The sequence below is a fragment of the Peromyscus eremicus genome, chromosome 2 (genome assembly GCF_949786415.1).
Source record: "Peromyscus eremicus chromosome 2, PerEre_H2_v1, whole genome shotgun sequence".
NCBI lineage: Eukaryota > Metazoa > Chordata > Mammalia > Rodentia > Cricetidae > Peromyscus > Peromyscus eremicus.
The window spans coordinates 62157402-62177520 of record NC_081417.1 but is presented as its reverse complement, the minus strand read 5'-3'; the positions used below and the strand labels follow the sequence as shown (position 1 = coordinate 62177520).

Here is a 20119-nt window from a genome sequence, read left to right as displayed (position 1 = left end):
TTTGAGACAGGGTTTCAGTGTGTAGCCCTTGTTAGTGTGGAACTCACTGTGTAGACCGAGCTGTTCTCACAGAGGTCTGCCTGCCTCTGCTGCCTCAGTGGTAGGATTGCAAGCCTGTGTTCTCGTGTTCATCTTTCTCTGTTGGCTCTGGGTATTGAACTGGGGTCCTCGTGCTTGCACAAGTACGTTTACCAAGTGAGCTGTCTTCTCTGCCCCACAACATTTTTAAAAATTCATTTATATGTGTGAATGTTTTGCCTGCATTTATGTATGTGGACCATATGTGCCTGGTACTACAGAGACCAGAAGAAGGTATTGGTTCTCTTGAGACTGGAGTTACAGGTGGTTTTAAGCTGCCATGTGGGTGTTGGGAACTGAACCTGGGTTTTTTGCAAGAGCAGCCATTGGTCTTAATCTCTGAGTCATCGCTCCAGTTCCCCTATCCCACCCTACCCCCCAGACATTACATTGAAAGTGATATACAATGTTTAGATCTGCTATAAAAAGCAGTGGAAGGTATTGTATTAATGAAATGGGACAGACTGCTCCTTTGGGATTTTAGCACCAGGAGCTCTCATGGCTTGATCAGAAATGACTCTCATCCAGATTCAGTGTAACAAGGGAGCTCCATTTCAGAGGTTGTAGTTCTCTTTGGCCTTTCCTCTTGCCTTGTCCACTTATCATGCTGCTGGGCCTTTGTCTACAACACTGGGATTTCTCAGTTGATGGTGGGTCTGGGGAATGGTTATCTGGTGTGCAGTAGGAATAATGAAAGTGTATTTGGTCCTTGTGTATATTGGGAAAGATTGCATTAACATTGTCAACAAATATGGACATTGAATTTCTGTACAGACGTCTTTCTGGGTGTAATGCAATAGTATTTAGCAGTTAAGCTGAGGTAACAGCATGAATAGATTGAATGATAGGATTGGCTTTTAGATTGGATATAATAGGCCACAGCTGCTGGAATTTGTATAATTACCCACCTACAGGAAATGGAAAGGCCTTCTGAAAGGTGCTTTACAATGCAGAAACTGCCAGTACCCCCATGCATCTTGGTTAAGGTTCCTTGTAACGAGTGAACTATATAATAAAAGCTGAATGGAGCTGGGCTGTAGTTGGGTTGGTACAGTGCCTACCTAGCATGCACAAGACCCCTGGTTCAGTCTCTAGTGTCACATAAACTGGCTATGGAGACACAGGCCTGTAATCTGACTGTGAGGTAGAAGCAGTGGACAGTCACAAGTCGTCTTTGGCTATATGGTGAGTTAGAGCCTAGCTTAGCCTTTAGGAGACTGTTAACAAAGCAAACCCAGGAAAAGCTTTGATTGATGTACTGATTGAAGCTGTCTTACTCTGTCCCTTAGACTGGCTCCTGAACCTGTGATCTTCTTGTTTCGTTCTCCTCAGCCATGGTTTTACAGTACATGCCATACCTGACCCTGTATTTAGGTTTTTAAATATGTGTTCAGGAATTAATGTAGACTTTATTTAGTTAAGATGCTAATTTAGCCAGGCATGGTGGTGCACAGCTTTAATTCCAGTGCTGGGGAAGCAGAGGCACAAGGATCTATGTGAATTCCAAGGCCAGCCTGGTTTGCTTGGTGAGTTCCAGGCTATGTAGGGAGCCATGTCTCACAAAAACAAAACAAAGAATGATAATTTAGGGCCAGTGGAATGGCTCAGCATGGAAAGGTGCTTCTGACAAAATCTGACCAGAGTTTAGTTACCAACACTCACATGGTGGGAGGAGAGAAAGGATCTCTACATTGAGTTGGGCCTGGTGTTATTTAGTCCTGGTGTTCTAAGGGCTGAGGCATGAGAATTGTCTTGAATTTGAGGTTAGTCTAGGTTATATAGTGACTCCAGTATAGGCTGTGCTACATAATAAGACTGCCCCCAAGTCAACTGACAACAGCAATCCAAACAATAGCAACAAAAAAATTCTCCTTCCAGACAGGACCCTGGGCCTGGAAAGATGGCACAGCAAGAGCGCTTCTGTACAATCTTGAGATCTGGAGTTGGATTCCAGCACCCATGTCATACATAAGCTGGGAGTCCCGGGCATACCAGTAACCCCAGCTCTAGGGCTCAGACACAGGAGCTTCTTTGGTGTTTTCTGGCTTCCATCTAGCCAAGGAAACATGGGCCCCAAGGTCAGGAAAAGACTAACTTCTCCTCTGGCCTTGTTCACAACACACACCTACACATGCATGCACCAGAATAGTCCAGTAGACATGCCACCATGCATGTACCAATAGTCCAGTAGACATGCCACCATGCATGCACCGGAACAGTCCAGTAGACATGCCACCATGCATGCACCGGAACAGTCCAGTAGACATGCCACCATGCATGCACCAGAACAGTCCAGTAGACATGCAAATAAGAGACTAACTGAAGAAGTAAGCGTTTAAGTAATGTTAGCTCTATTAAAAACTTGTACAGGGATGTGACAGAAGGTTGATATCTTTTACCTAATTTACTTGTGGACCTGATCCTTACATTTTTTTCAAATTTAAGATACTGTATAGGAGCCAAGCATAGTGTTACATATGCCTGTAATCTCAGGACTTTGTAGATTGAGGCTGGAGAGAGAAGAGTTCAAGACTATGGGCTATGTGGCAAGACTATCTCAAGAAAGAAAATAAAAGGAGAATCCAGTTAGGCTTGGTGGCACAATCCTGTAATACCAGCTATTTAGGGGGGCATACAGGAGTTCAAGGCCTATATGGGTTAGAGTGAGTTCACAGCCAACCTAGGCTATCTGTCTGTCTGTCTATTTTTGAGACAGAGTCTGTTATGTAACCCTGGCTGTCCTGGAATTTTTTGTATACCTCTGACATCTAATTTACATAGTTCCTACTGCTTCTGCCTCTAGAGTGCTGGAATTAAAATGGGAAAGGCATGTGCCACCAGGTCTGGCTTCAACCTGGGCAATTTAGTAAGACTGTCTCAAAACAACAAAAATGTAAAACAGATTGCGGAGGGGAGATTATATATATATATATATATATATATATATATATATATATATATATATATAAAATTTATTTATGCATATATGCCTAGCATATGGGAGGCTCTAGATTCAATTTCTGATGCTATAAAAACAAGACAAAAGAGCAGAACATCAGACCACAACCACAACCCCAAATGAGCATTTTATAGTGGTCACTGCACAATGCTACTAATATTTAATTGCTATAAATAATACAGAAGGAAACCTTAAAAATTCAGGAGTTCGTTTTCTTCTTCTCCTCCTCCTCCTCCTTCTTCCTGTTGTTGTTGTTGTTCTTCTTTTTTTTTTTTTTTTGAGAAAGGTTTTGTCTGTGTAGCTCTGGCTGTCCTGGAACTCACTCTGTAGATCAGGCTGGCCTCAAACTCAGATCTGCCTGCCTCCTGAGTACTGGGATTCAAGGTGTACACCATCATGCTGGGCCCAGAAGTCCATTTTTTTTTTCTTTCTTTCTTTCGGTCCCTCCTTCCTCTCCCCTTCCCCCTCCCTCTTCCCCTTCTCCTTCCTTCTCTTTCCTTCCTTCCTTCCTTCCTTTTTGGTTTTTGAGACTGGGTTTCTCTGTCTCACAGCTCTGGCTGTCCTGGAACTTGCTGTGTAGACCAGGCTGCCCTCAAACTCAGAGAAATCTGCCTGCCTCTGCCTCCAGAAGTCTGTTTTCTAAGAACAGAGTTTTGAATAAAGGATCATTTTCTGTGGAGCTGACTAAAAGCGGCACCCCCCCACCCCCCCACCCCCCCACCCCCCCACCCCGCCAGTGTAGTTGAACAGAGAATTAACTTCAGAATTATTCTCTTCAACTACATGCAGGCTTTTCCCTTTAGAACCACCCAGAACCAGTTGGGTGTCATTGTGTTGTCTTGTGTGTAGCCCTGACTAGGCTGGGACTTGGTGTGTAGATTGGGCAGAAGGACCCTCCTGGGTGCTGGATCACAGGCACGTGCCATCACCACCACTGGCATCTTGCTCTGCTTTGTTCCTGCCTCCTCAGTGGATAGGAAATCCCAATAAGCAGCATGACTGTCGGGTCATTTGGCCAAGGGAACAAATGCTTAACGTTGTTTAATTTCATGGCAGTTTTCTTATGGGAGCAGGTTACATATAGTCTCAAGTCCTAACTTCAGCCAGCCAGCCTGCCTCCCTTCCTCCCTGCCTCCCTCCCTCCCTCCCTCCCTTCCTCCCTTCCGTGTATGGGAACTCACATAACTTAGTGTGTCTTCAAATTCTCATGTGGTCAAAGATGACCTTGATCCTCCTGCCTCAGCCTCTCAGGTGGTGGGATTATGAACGTGTACTATCACACTTGGTTAATCAGTGTTTCTCAAAAGTGTGATGCTTAGTGGTTGAGAGTTCTGTTTGACTTGGATTCTAGCACCTGTCTTTGTATTTTAGTTTTGAAATCTACTACTTTTTTTTGCTTCATAGGCAACGGCTGAACAGATGCGGCTCGCGCAGGTGATCTTTGATAAGAATGATTCAGATTTCGAAGCTAAAGTTAAACAGGTATGTTTCTAGGAAAGGATACTGTGACTTTGTACTTTATTCTCAGTTACAAACATATTTTCTGAGGCTGGAGAGATGGCTCAGTGGTTAAGAGCACTGGCTGCTCTTCCAGAGGTCCTGGGTTCAATTCCCAGCACCCACACATGGCAGCTCACAACTGTCTGTAACTCCAGTTCCAGTGAATCTGAAACCCTCACACAAACATTCATGCAGGCAAAACACATTGTACACTGCATGCATTCTTGTTATCCAGGGTGGCCAAAAGGGGGCATTAGCTCTTCTGGAATTAGAATTATGGATGATTATCAACCACCCTATGAATTCGGGGAACTGAACCTGTTTTCTGCAGCAGCAGCAGCCAGTGCTCTTAACTGCCAAGGCATCTTTCTAGCCCCTGCACTGTCTTTTTTTTAAAACATTTTATTTATTATGTATACAGTGTTCTACCTGCACGTATGCCTGCATGCCAGAAGAGGGACACCAGATCTCCTTACAGATGGCTGTGGGCCACCATGTGGGTGCTGGGAATTGAACTTAAGATCTGGAAAAGCAACCAATACTCTTAACCTCTAAACCATCTCTCCAGCCTGATTCTTAATAATCTTAAAGAGATAATTTTACTAGAGATTTCTAGTTTTAAAATATGCTTATTGTTTAGTCTGAACTTGTATTTGATAATGAATTTGGGGTCTGTGATCAAATACTTATTATTGGTAGCCAGATGATGAAATATAGCATGCTTATCTTTTTTGTTTTGTTTCTGTTTGGTTTTTGGTTCTTTGGAGACAGGGTTTCTCTGTGAAACAGCCCTGGCTGTCCTGGAGACTAGGCTGACCTTGAACTCACAGAGATCTACTTGCCTCTGTCTCCTGAGCGCTGGAATTAAAGTTGTGTGCCATCACTGCCCAGCAAGCATGCTTATCTTGACAAACAGAATTTTTTAAAGTAATTAGTGTGTTTGCATGTGACCATCAGACTAGACATTTATGAAAGCTCACTAATATTTTTGTATACCTAGATTTAGAAAGAATAACTTTTGGGATGTGAGGAACATTTTTTTTAGTTCTAGGAAAGAGATGCCTTTTCAAATGTCAGTGTGATTTCAAACTTCAATTGACAAAGTATAGATTTTTTTAGAATGATGTTTTCATTTCAAATTTCAGTAGAAGTCTTTTGGATAAGTTAACTTGAATTCCAAACCCTTTTTACTGCTTTTCACCCTTCTAGAGTCTAGAAATCAGACATTGCTCTCTATGCCAATTTCAGATATTTCAGTCCTTAGTTGTGTTCTAGCAACTGTTCTTGAGAACAAGTGCTCCACAGTATGCTTTTTTACTTTGTGGATTCCTTGTTTTTACAGTTGTTGACATCAGGCTCATAGTGATTGTTTTGAAGTTATCAAAGTAATCGATTAAAAACCACAGAACTCATTTGATTGTGCTCTTTATAGTCCTGGCTACTTGGAAGGCAGAGGCCAAAGGATTGTTCGAGCCTAGAAGTTTGAGAGCAGTCTGTAGGGCTTAGCCATGCTCTATCTTCCTCCCTAAAAGAAAAAAGGAAGTGTCTAGAACTCTCTCTTCCTTTCCGATAGGGTACCTAGGTACAGCTTGAGAAATACTCCTGTGTATTGTATTGCCAGTTATCTGAGTAATAAAACATTTGTAAAACACACCATTGATCTGTGAGTTCAGAGTGAAGTTCTGCTCTTAATTCTGTATCTTACTCATCCAGTCAGTAGGCAAAGCTTGATTCTTACTGTATGTCTTAATAATTGTGTGTGGCAAGTAGTACAGATAGTTCCTATCAGTAGCAAAATACTTGGCAAGTGGTGTGTGATCTCATCTACTTGGAGGGCTGAGATGGCTGCCTGGGCAGCTTAGTGAGAGCCTGTCTCAAATTGGAAGTAAAAGGTTACTAAAGATTTATCTCACTGGTAGAATACTTGTCTTGTGTATATAAGTCCTTAAGTTTATTCTTCCAGTAGTGAAAGAAAAAAAAAAATCTGAACATAAAGCATTGGGAAACTGTAAAGTATTAGAACTGTAGTTAGTCCAGTGGTCTAATGCAAAGAGTTGCGGTTATGTTATTAGACCAGGAGGCCTGCTTTCTGCACTTAGATTTACTTACTTTTGCAGTGCTGGGCATCAAGCCTCAGACATCCTAAACAAACACTACCACTGAACTACAGCTGCAGCCCCCACGTTTTTTGTTCTAGACAGGTCTTCCTATAACTAGCCTTTGGACCACAGGCACGAAGCTCATGAAATATTGAAGTCAAGCTGTTTTGAACTTAAGTACATTAAAATAAATTAAATTCCATTAAAACGCAATAGTTACATTATAGATTTGTTTAGTAAATTAAGGAACTTAGATCTAATATGTGGATTGTTCTACTGAGGAAGATGCTAAGTAGTTAGGCTAATGAGGAGGATGGCCTGAGGTATCCTTTGACTTCAGCTGTAATCATGCCTAAGTTTCTAGAGACAATACTGTGTTTAGGAGAGTAGCTTGTGACAGCTGTTGAATTCTACTTGTGAGACTCTAAAGTCTTATAATTAGATTTCTATGTGGAATATTCTAATGCAGTTAATGATGGTGGCCATGTACAAATATAGTCCCAGTTAATGTTTTAGGAATCAAAACTCTGCGAGTTTTATGCTATTGACCGAAGTTTGAGCATGATCTAGGAGTTCTGAGAATGTTGGTCTGTGTTGTACTGATTAGTAGGCTTGGGGTTGTGGTGCACCTCATTAATACTAGCACTTAGGAGGCAGAGATAGGCAGATCACTATGACTTTGAGGCCAGCCTAATCTATATAGCAAGTTGTTCCAGGCCAGCTACAGCTACATAATAAGATTCTCTTTCCAAAAATAAAAAAGTGGCTTGTCTTCGAGGAAATTGATTTGTGGGTGAGTCTACTAGTATTAGTGGGGGGCATGGGAAAGTCCACCTGCACTTAGAACCTAAACTTACTGGAGTCTAGAAAAGGCCCATGTGGAGGGACAGCATGATTGTTGGATTTGAGTAGAAGAATCAGCAAAGTTAATATTGAGTGTTCTGGTTCCCCTTAACTATTTTCTGAAACTTTGAATAGCTTATGGAAGTGACCGGAAAAAATCAGGATGAATGCATAGTGGCTCTACATGACTGTAATGGAGATGTGAACAAAGCTATCAATATACTGCTGGAAGGAGATTCCGACACGGTGAGTGTTACTGTTTTCCACACTTTCAGATTGCGCTTTTGGTTTACTCTTGGATGGAGCTTGTGGTAGAGGGGTTGGGGCACTCCTGACTTACATCCCCAGCCATGCTTAAAAAAAAAATGAGTTTGTGTCTGTATTTGTGTGTGTGTGTGTGTGTGTGTGTGTGTGTGTGTGTGTGTGTGTGTGTATGTATGTATGTACGTACTCCATTTAAGTGCCTGGTACCCCAGGAGATTAGAAGAAGGCATTGTATCTCCTGGAACTAGAGTTATGGGTGGTTGTAAACCACCAGATAGGTGCTGGGAACTGAATCCAGGTCCTCTGCAAAACCAACAAGTACTCTCTTTTTTTTGTATTGTTTTTTTGAATTGGGGTTTCTCTGTGTAGCCCTGGCTGTCCTGGAACTCCCTTTGTAGACTAGGCTGGCCTCGAACTCAGTTCCACCTTCATCTGCCTTTCAAATGCTGGAAAACAAGACCCCTTAACCACTGAGCCATTTCTCCAGCCCCTTCTGCCCTACTTACATCTTTAGACTAACAGAAAACCAGGATTTACGGATAACTTTTTTATTAATGAATTTTCCATAAGCATGTTCTAAGACTTAAAATATAGACACTTAAAATATACACAGATATAGAAGATCATACCAGGCTGTTATAAGCTTTATTCCCTTGATCTCTATATGGAAATTGGATTGTATTTGGTTTATGTTTCTAAATTGAGGAAACTACTTCAGAGCAAGTTAAAACAAATAATACTTCACAGAAAAGAAAGAATATTGATGAATGCACCCAAAATGACTTTCTTGGGGCTGGAAAGGTGGCTCGGTAGTTAAGAGACCTACGTTCAGTTTCTAGAACTCTCCTATGGTAGTTCACAATGACCTATAGCTCCAGCTCCGGGGATTCAGACACCTTCTCCTGAATGCACTTACATATGTATGTACACACAGAAGAGCATGCATGCACACACATGCATGCATGCACACATGCTACATACACAGAGAGACTTTGTTTTAAAAGATTTATGCATTTTATTTTATGTGTATAGGTGTTCTCTTTGTGCACACACGTGTGCGCGCACACACACTACTTGTTTTTCTGGTGCATGAGAAGGCCAGAAGAGGGTGTCAGATCGTCTGGGACTAGAGTACATACTGTTGTGAGCTACTACTTGAGTGCTGGAAATCATACCCAGCTCTTCTGGAAGAGCAGACAATACCCTTAGGCTGAGTTGTCTCTCCAGCCCCAATACCACATTATTTTAAGAAATATATATATATATATATGTTTTATTTTATGTGTATGAGTGTTTTGCCTGCATTTATGTCTGTGTATCATGTGCATGTAGTGCCTGTGGAGGCCAGAACTGGGGGCATTTGATCACCTGGAACTGGAGTTACACATGGTAGTGAGCTATCATGTGGATACTGGGACTCAAACCTGGTTCCTCTGTAAGAGCATCTAGTGTTCCTTTTCTTCTTCTTTTTTTTTTTTTCCTCTCCCCTAGATAGGGTCTGACTATATAGCCTTGGCTGTCCTGGAACTTATTTTGTAGAGCAGGCTGGCCTTGAACCCACAGAGATCTGCCCACCTCTGCCTCCAGAGTACTGGTATTACAGGTGTGTGCCACCACTGCCCTGTGATTGCCGTTCTTTGAATGTCTGTGTTTAGCCAGATTGCCACTTTATAGGGGAGGTTATTACAAATATCCACTATATAAAAATTGAATGTTGTAAGAAACCAAATACCATAACTAAACAGTGCTTTCTTTTTAGTTGATATTGATAGATGAATTTTTGGGGGGCTGGATAGATGGCTCAGCAGTTAAGAGTACATGCTACTCTCAAAGAGGCCCTGGGTTCATTTCCTAGCACACAGCAGCTCACAACTTTGTAACTGCAATTCCAGGTGATCTGGCACTCACATCTGACATCCATGGACACTAGTCAAGCACATGGTACACACGTCTACATGTAGACACTAATACACAACATATAAAATGATCTTTTTTTTTTTTTTTTTTTTTTAAATGAATGAATGCTGGGCATGATGGCACATGCTTGTAATCCTATCCCCAGGGAGGGAGAGAAATCTTAGTGTGAAGCCAACCAGGGCTACATATAAAGACCCTTTTCTCAACAACAAACAACAACAAAAAGAACCTTGTTGCATAAGCCTTAGATAATTTGGAAGGTAGTTCGCTATTGGAGTGCAGCTTTAACTGTAGATAAGATTCCGTGTAGGAGAGTACCACTCCGTGTGCTTAATACATCAAAGATAAATCTATTGGGAAAATGTGTGTTAAAAGGTGAATTAAGGGGTTGGAGATTTAGCTCAGTGGCCCTGGGTTCGGTTCTCAGCTCCGGGGGCAGGCGGAGTGGTGGAGAATTAAAATGTTCAGCAGTATGTAGGGATGCAGCTCAGTTGCTGGGGTGCTGGCCTAGCATGTTTACGTAAGGCCTGGTTTTCTTGCCTGTCACCCATAGTACTGGGCATTGAGGCAGCAGAATGATCAGGAAGTCAGGTTCATCTTTGACTACATGGTGAGTGTAAGACTAGCCTTCCCTATGTGAAGCCCTGTCTCCCCCAAAGTTCATGCCCTTTTACAGACATTTTGGGGTACATTTCTTTGGTTTTATAAAAACTCAACTGCACTTTCCTTTCTAATAAAGAAGAAATCAGTGGGAAAAGAACTTTTCCAAGTCATTTACTAGGGCCTTGTTCTTTTCAGTGGAGGTGTACCCAGACACTGATATTTACTGCTTTCCTCTAGCTTCCTTAGATATCAATTTGGGGGTCAGGATAGTTGGGTAAGCTTTTATTTTGAGTTAAAGTTTCATGTAACCCTGGCTGGTCTTGAGCTTGCTGTGTAGCCAAGAATGGCTTTGAACTCCTGATACTTTTTTTTTTTTTCTTTTGGTTTTTCGAGACAGGGTTTCTCTGTGTAGCTTTGCGCCTTTCCTGGAACTCACTTGGTAGCCCAGGCTGGCCTCGAACTCACAGAGATCCGCCTGGCTCTCCCTCCCCAGTGCTGGGATTAAAGGCGTGCGCCACCACCGTCCTGCAAACTCCTGATACTTTTGCCTCAGCATCCCATGCAGGGGTTACAACCATGTACCACCATGCCTGATTGTTACTGCTTTTTTTGTGTTAAGTTCTCCTAGCTGGTCCAGAACTCACTATGTATGGTAGATTGACTTCAAACTCAAGGCATTCATAAGTGCTGGGATTACACCATGCCTTGTTCAGTATTTAACTTTTAAAATTGTTTATTAGATGTATTCATTTTATTGTCTGTGAGTGTTTCACCTGCATATTTGTATGCACCATGCGTGTGCCTGGTGTCTGAGGGTGTCGGAGAAGGTGTTGGATTCCCTGGAACTAGTGTTATTAGTTATGGATGGTTGGAGTCGCAGTGTGGCTGCCGTGAACTGAACCCAGGTCTTCTCCAAGAGCAACACGTGCTATTTATTTATTTATTTATTTATTTATTTATTTATTTATTTAATGCCAAATGCCATTTATTGAAGGAGGGAGGAGGTCTTAAATACAGGCTTACAACACAATAGGAGAACCCCGGAGGGCAGAAGTTCGCTACCGATGTTTTACAATATTGCATCTAAGCTGTTAACGCCCATTGTGCAGGATACACAGACAAGGATCTTCCCTTAAGCATTCAGGAGGGTGGAACCTGGCAGGGAATTAGCACAGGGAGGATATCAAGGTCAAGGTCAGCAAGCACAAGGCAACAGTTATCCAAAACAGGAGCTAGGGCTCTACAGGTCCCCCTTTTACTAAAAAATGAGCTTCTGACTTAGGTTGCGTGGGACGTCAGCAGGTCACCTTACCCGTCATGGAGACGCCTGCCGAGGCCACACAGGCGCAACAAGTGCTCTTAACTCCTGAACAAACTCTCCAGCCCTACCACCAGCTCAAATGAACATGGAAATTTCATAATGAGGGGTTAGATCTGAATCCTTGTTTTTGTCAAAGAGCAGAAAGTAGCAAATTAGGGTCTGGACAAAGTCACAAGAGTGCTCTTGTTTACAGGGGAGTGGGTGTAAAGGAAATGAAGCAGAGGAAAAGTCCTTTTGAAATTCTGATTTGTGTTAGGAGGACATGGTGTGAGACATAGTTTCTTTCATGCTCTTTGCCATGTGTCTTACCTGATATGGTCTTTGGCTCTGTGGCTAATGACTAGCCAGTGGTAATGCCTGTCTTCCCATGTTAACTGCAGTGGGGTAAGCGTGCAGACAGGGTAGGCTGGCCAGCAGCCAGATAAGCAGTGAAGGCAAACGGATTCTAGTCTGTTGACTAGCCCTGTTTCTGTGCCAGGGTCTCAGAAACAAAATTGGTACTTTGAAATGGTGTTCATTTGAGGATCCTATTTTTTTTTGAATATTAATTTGTTTTTATTTTGTGTGCATTGGTGTTTTGCCGTGGGTGTTGGGACCCCTCAAACTGGATTTACAGACAGTTGTGAGTTGCCGTGGATGCTGGGAATTGAACCCGGTGCTCTGGAAGAGCACTCAGTGCTCTTAACCGATGAACCATCTCTCTAGCCCCTTGGGTATCGGTATTTTTAAAGATGAATTTTCTTTTCTCATGTAAGTGCAGATAGAAATACTGAGCATGACAAGTACTGAACTTTTTCTTTCATTATGTCTACATACAGTTTAATATATCAGCTCTTTAAATTAATGTATGTATTTGTTTTTAACGGATAATATTGATAGTTGATGGCTGTGCTGATGGTTTTGAGACAAATTTGGAACAAACAGTTTTTCTTTATCACTGAGATGTATCAGGGCAGATCTTATGTATGTTTTTGGACATATCTTACAAATAGCAAATTCATAATGATGCAGGTTGTTACAAAGTTCCTTTGTTTTTTGTTTTTGTTGTTTGTTTGTTTGTTTGTTTGAGACAGGGTTTTTCTGTGTAGCCCTGGATGTCTTGGACCTTGCTAAGTAGACCAGGCTGGCTTTGAACTCACAGAGTTCCATCTGCCTCTGCCTCCTGAATGCTGGGATTAAAGTTGCTTTGGAAATCTGTATTTTTAATGACCTTGTTCTCTTTAAAAACCTTGTGTCCATACACTTGAGGACTATTGTATACAATCATCTCTTTAGTAGTTATGATAGTGTTAGACTGCCTCCTTAAAGGCTTCTTTTCCTGATTTCCCTCACAAATGAATTCTTGTCAGTCTATGGACAACTCACAAGCCAAGAGTTGCTTAAGGCTGGTATATCTTTTGCTGAACAATATGGGAGAAAATGTTTCTCTCTTAAATTCTTTGCATAGAAACCTGACCCCTTCATGGGGAATAGCTTATGAATAGCTTATCCACCTTTTGGTCTGGTTCTGTAAAGATCTCTCTGTGTCTCTGTCTCATATGCATATACCTGCCTTGTCCTAGCTTCATGGTCTTCCAATAAATTTCCTGGAAATGTATTCTTTTTAGAGTTTTATCTTAAAGCATGTGTGTGTGTGCCTCCGAGACAATGGCCCAGGAGGATAGAAGAGTACTGTAGTTACAGGCAGTTGTCAGCTGCTTACCATGGGTGCTGAGAACTGAGCTTCAGGTCCTCTGCGAGAGCAGAGCCCACTCTTAAGCACAGAGCCATCTATTTAGCCCAAAATGTGCAGCTCAAGATGGCCTTGAACTCCTGGTCTTCCTGTCTCTGTCTCTACAGCATGTCCTACTAGCATGTGCTGGGCTACAACTGACTGTATTTTAGAGGAAGGGTCTGACAGTGTAGCCCTGGCTGCTCTTGCACTCTTGATCCGCCTGCCTCTTCCTCTTGAGTACTGGGGTTGTAGGTATATGGCTTTGCTTCTGTTCTGTAACATGTGAAGGTGGGATTGTGCTTAGTTTAATCAGACTTGCAAACGTAATAAATTGAATTTGCAGACTTTTACTCGAGGAACAACAATTTTTATGGTCTCCAATTTAAAATATAGAGGAAGTGCTTCAGGAAATATTATTAATTTTATTCCTGTATTTGTATAGGAAAAGACTTGGTGGTGAGAGAGGAACATCTTGTCTGTAATTATTCATGCAATATATAATTACAAGAGCTTAACAAGGTTTGTTGTCCGTTTTGAGATTTGATCTTAGTTTTAGTTTGTGTGTGTGCACTCACAAGTGTGTATGCCTGCAGAGGTCCACGTTGTCAGACTCCCTTGGAGCTAGAGTTACAGGCAGTTGTGAGCCACCTGATGTGGGTACTGGAAACTGAGCCGTCCCTCTAGGTTTTGTCTTTTTCAGAAAAGCAGAACTAAGTGGGAAAGAATGAAAATGTAGGGTTTGAAAGCTATATGACAACTCAATGATACTTTTTCATAGACGTCATGGGAGACTGTCGGGGGAAAGAAGAAGAATTTTGGAAAAGAAAGCTCAGAAAACAAAGAAAACAGAGAGAAGAGGACGGAGAGAGAAACGAATCGTGGACGGGGAAACAACAACCGGAAAGGAAGAGGTGGCCCCCGAGGCAGAGAGTGTGAGTACAGCTTCTCTGCTTCGCATCTTCATACCCCTGGAAAAACAGCTCAGAGAATACCCATACATCCACCTGTCAGGGTACATTCCTCAGTCTAATCACTTGCACTGGTCTGTTAGGTGCTGTGATGGGCTTTCCTGTCAGTGCTGACCTGGGCTGCAGGTAGTTCATTTTTGTGTCCTTTAAGACTGGTTTCTGTTAGAGGTCAAGTGAACTGGGGTTGGTAGGTATAGGTTCATTCACTGATATATGAAGCTATTTTTCTTCCCCAATTATATATAGATACTCATGCTATAGATACGGATAACATTAATAAGAGGTATGCCTTTAATCCCAGGCAAAGGCATGTGGATCTCTGTGAGTTTGAGGCTGATCCTGGTGTACATCGTAAGTTTCAGGCCAACCAGGGTTACATAATAAGACCCTGTCTCATACCCCCCAACAAACAAACCTAAAGGAGATAAATTCAATAGGTGGGTTTTTTGTTGAGTTTAACCTGGAGTTGTTCTCTGAGCTCCACGTGTGTGCGTTGGTGGGTTTCCTGGGGTTCCCTATTTTGACACCATTTTACTGGAACAGGCCAGGAGACATTTTATAGTTAGTTTATTCCTTTGATATTTATCACCTACTTGCTGTGTAGTGTAGAGACCTATGGAAATGATTAAAACAGATTTTTTAAAAGGTTGATAGCCTGGTTATGCCTGTAATCCTAGAATTTGAGAGCTTTTAGTAGGAATAATTGAGTTCAGGGCCAGCCTGAGTCACATAGTGAAATCCTGTCTCAAAAAACACCCTCTCCTTTTTTCCCCTCAGTCTTCATAAAATTAATTAGAAGTTAATTAGACTATCAATATGTCTCTGGCTTTAATAAATTCTCCTTCCTCCAGCAGTGAAATTACATCCACCACTATGCTTTGCTCTAAATTTTTGTTTGTTTTGTGTTTTTCAAGACAGCGTTTCTCTGTGTAGCTCTGGCTGTCCTGGAGCTCACTCTGTAGACAAGACTGGCCTTGAACTCACATAGATCTGTCTGGCTCTGCCTCCTGCACGTTGGGATTATAAAGGCATGTAGCACCACTGCCCATCAGCCTGGCTTTACATTTAATTAAAATTATTTTTATTTATTTATTGTTTGTTGTATGCACATGCCATGATACACACATGTAGTAGCTCAGAGAACAACTTTGGGTTGTCTCTTTCTCTCCTTCCACCATTTGGGTCCTGGGATTGAACTCCGTCATCAGGGTTGGCTGGAGCCTTTACCTATTAAGCCATTTCACTAGCCCTGTTTTTAAATTAAGGTTAATTGGGTGATAGCATTAAGAATGAGAAGTAAAGTATTTTATGTAATGGAAAATGTATAATTTGGTGCTGGGGATTGAATCATGGGCCTTAACTTGAATTCTTACTTGGCCACATCTCGATCTCTTAAATATTACTTTATTTTTTGAGACAGGTTCTCATTATGTAGCCCTGGCTGACCTTAAACTCACAGAGCTTTGCCAGCCCCTGATAGCCAAGTGCTGGGATTAAAGGCATGGGCCACCACACCTGGCCTTATATAATACTTTAGTAGTGTTATATAGAACATCGTATGTGAGGAAATAAATTCAGAGACAGGTGGAGATGGGGAAGGGATATAGTAAATTTAAATGTACTGCAAAGGAGGCTTCACTGGGAGCTCATGGAGTTAAGTAGCCACTAAAAAATGAAGGGAGTTAATGAGACCAAGATGTCCTGTCAAGGTTCTCTATCGTATGGAGCCGTTAAAGCCAGTGTGAATATGAGAAATAGGAGTCTGTGCTTGCCTCTTCTGGGTAGTACCCTAAAGAACCTGTCTTTCATTGTACCTTTTACAAGGATACTGTATGTGTCTGTGCCTGTGTCTGTCTGTCTGTCATCTATGTGATATTACTGTTTTGTTTTCCAGCCTTTATTTTATTTTTTATTATTATTATTTTGTTGTTGTTTTTCCGAGACAGGGTTTCTCTGTGTAGTCTTGGCTGTCCTGGAACTCACTCTGTAGACCAGGCTGACCTTGACTTGTCTATGCCTCCCGAGTGCTGGGATCAAAAGGCATGTGCCACCACTGCCCGGCATTTACCAGCCTTTAACTTAACTAAGGAGCAGATTCTGTTATGGTTGTTGCATAATGAATGTTGATTTTGTTGTTACTGTTTAAAGAAAATTTATTTGATGAGGGAAGATCCATACAGAGAAAGTAAAATTACCATGTTATTTATTTATTTAGATAAGGTCTCTCTATGTAGATTGGATGTCTCGTAGCTCCATAAATAGACCATGCTGGCCTCACAGAGATCCTGTTTCTGCATCATGAGTACTGGGATTAAAAGCATGTGCCACCATGCTCAGCACCATGTTGTTTTAATTTCACTTTTATATCTGTGATTGCATGTGTGGCCATTCAGTTTTTTGTGGTTCCCCTCCACACACACATACCCTCCCCACTAGGTCTCAGTGTGTTGTCCAACAGGCCTTGAATTCTTGATTTTCTTGGTTCCACCATCCTAGTGATGGAGAAGTGTTTGGTCACGTGCTTCCACTTTTGTGCCACTTTTTATTTTTCCAGTTTTCTAAATGTTGTTTCATTCTAACCTGCTGTTTGAGAGAGGGTCTCACTTGAAGACCAGGCTGGCCTTCAACTTAGGGGATCAGAAGAGAGTGCAGCCATTCCTGGCATTTTATTTTTTATTTTTTTTTCATTTTGCGCTTGGTTTTGTAAGTGCCAAAAAAGTTTGGTACAAAGGTTTGGAAATGAAAAGTTGACCTTTCTGCTTTTTCCTGTTTAGTCAAAGGTGAAGAGAATGGAATTGATTGCAACCAAGGAGACAAACCTTCAGAGCGGGGCAAGCGGGCCCGAGGCAGAGGTAAGGGAGAATGAACCAGATGGAATCCTGGGCACAAGAGGAGAAGGCAGGCTGGTGATTTGCTGGGTTTTGAGAATGTGTGGAAATGCATTATGAAGGAATGCCGTCCTCTAAGATGGCAAGATGTAGCTACTGATGCCTGTGACAGACGCGTAGTGATTTTGTGTTTACATTTTACTTTGATTCTGTTGTTTTGGTGTTGAAGATTGAGCCCTGTGCCTGTCCTTGATAAGAATGTACTCCACCACTGAGCTACACCCCAGACCCTAGAATCCTATTGTTATAGTAAGGTATGGTGGTTCCAGGTGTAATCCCAGCACTTGGGAGTCATGCAGGGACCTGGAGAGTTCTGCTATACTTAGACTGTTAACAATGCAAGAATAGCTTATCCTTTATTTTGGGGTTTTGTGGAGGGTTTTCTTTGTTTTTTGTTTTTTTCTAGACAGGGTTTCTCTGTGCAACCCTGGTTATCCTGGAACTTATATGTAGACCAGGCTAGCCTCAAACTCAGATATGCCTGCCTCTGCCTCCCAAGTGCTGGGATTAAAGGCATATACCACCATGGGGCATTATTTATTTAAAATGTTTTATGTGTATGGATATTTTGCCTGCATGTATTTCTGTGTGCCACGTGTATGCAGAGTCTGTGGAGGGCAGAAGAGGGCATTGGATGCCCCTAGGGACTGGTGTACAGTTGGTGAGAGCTGCCATGTGGGTGCTGAATGGAGATGGAACTCCTCTGGTAGAGAAACCAGTGCTCTTAACCACTGGGCCACCTTTCCAGCACTTGTGATTTTTATTTTTATTTTTTGTTTTTTTTGAGACAGGGTTTCCCTGTGTAATAGTCCTAGCTGAACTGGAACTCACTGTATAGACCAGGCTGGCCTCTGCCTCCCATGTGCTGGGATTAAAGCGGTGCACCACCACCACCACCACCACCACCACCCAGCAACTTGTGTTTTTGTTTGTTTGTTTTTTAAAAAGTCTCATACTACAGTCTAGATTGGTTAGGAAGTCTCTGTGCCGCCCTGATTGGCCTGAAACTCTCTGCTTGATTAAACCATTCAACTTACATATATATAAAAATACCACTATATTCCACAATTGTGTTTTTTAAAGGATTTGGACGTGGCAGAGGCAGAGGGGCAGGAAGGTTCTCTGCTCAAAGCATGGGGTAAGTCACAGCCATCCTATTGCTGTAGTTATTTCCTAGTTATTCTAGTTTCTCTCCCTCTGACTTGTGTATAGTTAGAGCATTGCTGTTTCTGTAGATATTAAATCAGGGCTCTGACCTTTGCACTGCTGGCAGTTGTGCTTGGATAAATGCTTCATTGGGATAGTAGATGTTGTGTACTTTGATGCGTAGCATCATCCTCTCCTCTAGCTAGCACCCCTCTCCCCGTGAAGTTACTAAAATGTCTGCAGACACTGCCAAAGGTTCCCTACGGAGCTGGCATGTGTGTATAATCATCCTCGGTTGCCTAGTTGAAAGCCAGCTAAATCCCGTCACTGTACACGAAATATGTTTATGTATAAATAATACTTTTATCCCAAATGATAGTAGTAAAGGCTGATCGTTCTAGGAAGGTGTCATAATTAGCTACTATTATTTCTAGGATTTCTTTTTCTCATTGTTTCTTTTGTGTGTGGCAATACAACTCAAATATCAATCCCCAACCTTTAAGCTCATAGCTTTTCTATTTACTTCCTGTGTTTATTGTAACATTTCTATTTATTTTGTTCTTCATTAATCACTGGTATCATGATGCCTTATGGCTGTTCAGTTAGGATTGAATTATCTTATTTGTATTTTTTTTATATCTATTGTGTATTTGTGAACATACACATGGCATCCATATGGAGTCAGAGGACAACTTTTGAGAGACATCCTTTCCACCATTGTGTCCAATGATTGAATTTAGCCTGTCAGTCTTGGCAGCTAGTGCCTTTACCTGATGAACCATCTCACCAGTTAGGATTTTAATGAAAATACAGAGAAGTGCGGAACATTTCTTTAGCTATAGCTGTACATGAAGAAGAATATAACTCCATTCAAAGGCAAGGTTAGGGCCTTGGAGGGTTCAGTGGTTAAAGAGTACTTGTTGCTCTTGGAGAGGACCTGGGTTTGGTTCTAGCACCCAGCTGCCATATCGTGGCTCACAGCCATTTGTAACCTCAGTTTCCGGGGATCTGATGTACTCTTCTGGATCCCTCTATGAGCAGGGGCATGTGCATGATATATATATATGTGCATATAGGTCAGACACTTCTACATATAAAATAAAAATAATGGCACAGCCGGGCAGTGGTAGCGCATGCCTTTAATCCTAGCACTTGGGAGGCAGAGCCAGGTGGATCTCTGTGAATTCGAAGCCAGCCTGGTATACAGAGCGAGATCCAGGACAGGCACCAAAAACTATACAGAGAAACCCTGTCTCGAAACAAACAAACAAACAAACAAACAAACAAACAAAATGATGGCACAGACTCTTCCTTAATCCCCAGCACACCAAGGCAAAGGCAGGAGATCTATCTCTGTAAGTTCAAAGCCAGTTTAGTCTATATAGCAAGTTCCAGAACAGCCAGAGTGACATTGAAAAACCTTATTTCAAAAAACTGACTTCTCCTGAATAAACATGCCAAGCTTAGAGTCTGACATGAGGGAAGGAGATGGGTTAACTCTTGATATATTACTTCTCATTGGAAGTCTTTTAAAGATGTATTATTTTGTGTGTGAGCCTTGAGTGTGTATTTGTGTTCCATGTGTAGGAGGGTACCTATGAGGTTTCCCTCTGAAATTAACAAGTTACACAATGCATTGAGAGTGTTTGTCCACTTTTTTGGTCTTTGGTACTTAGGTACTGGAGTTCCGGGCCATTTTGAACAGTCTTGTCCTGCAAGAGCAGCAAGTGATCTTAACCACTGAGCCATCTCGCCCGCCTCTTCATTGGAAACTTTTACTGGTGTTCTTTCTTGGCTAGAAAAGTTTCAGGTCTCATAA

At 41.9% G+C, this 20119-nt stretch overlaps 1 protein-coding gene across 1 annotated transcript in view; it reads left to right on the top strand.

Moving 5' to 3' along the window:
* The window catches only part of Ubap2 (ubiquitin associated protein 2), an 88442-nt gene that overhangs the window by 34215 nt on the left and 34108 nt on the right, over positions 1-20119 (top strand). The window contains exons 4-8 of the mRNA XM_059254134.1: positions 4442-4519; positions 7615-7725; positions 14077-14230; positions 17041-17118; positions 18238-18292. Coding sequence (XP_059110117.1) covers positions 4442-4519; positions 7615-7725; positions 14077-14230; positions 17041-17118; positions 18238-18292 — 476 coding nt within the window. The remainder of the gene's footprint in view (positions 1-4441; positions 4520-7614; positions 7726-14076; positions 14231-17040; positions 17119-18237; positions 18293-20119) is intronic.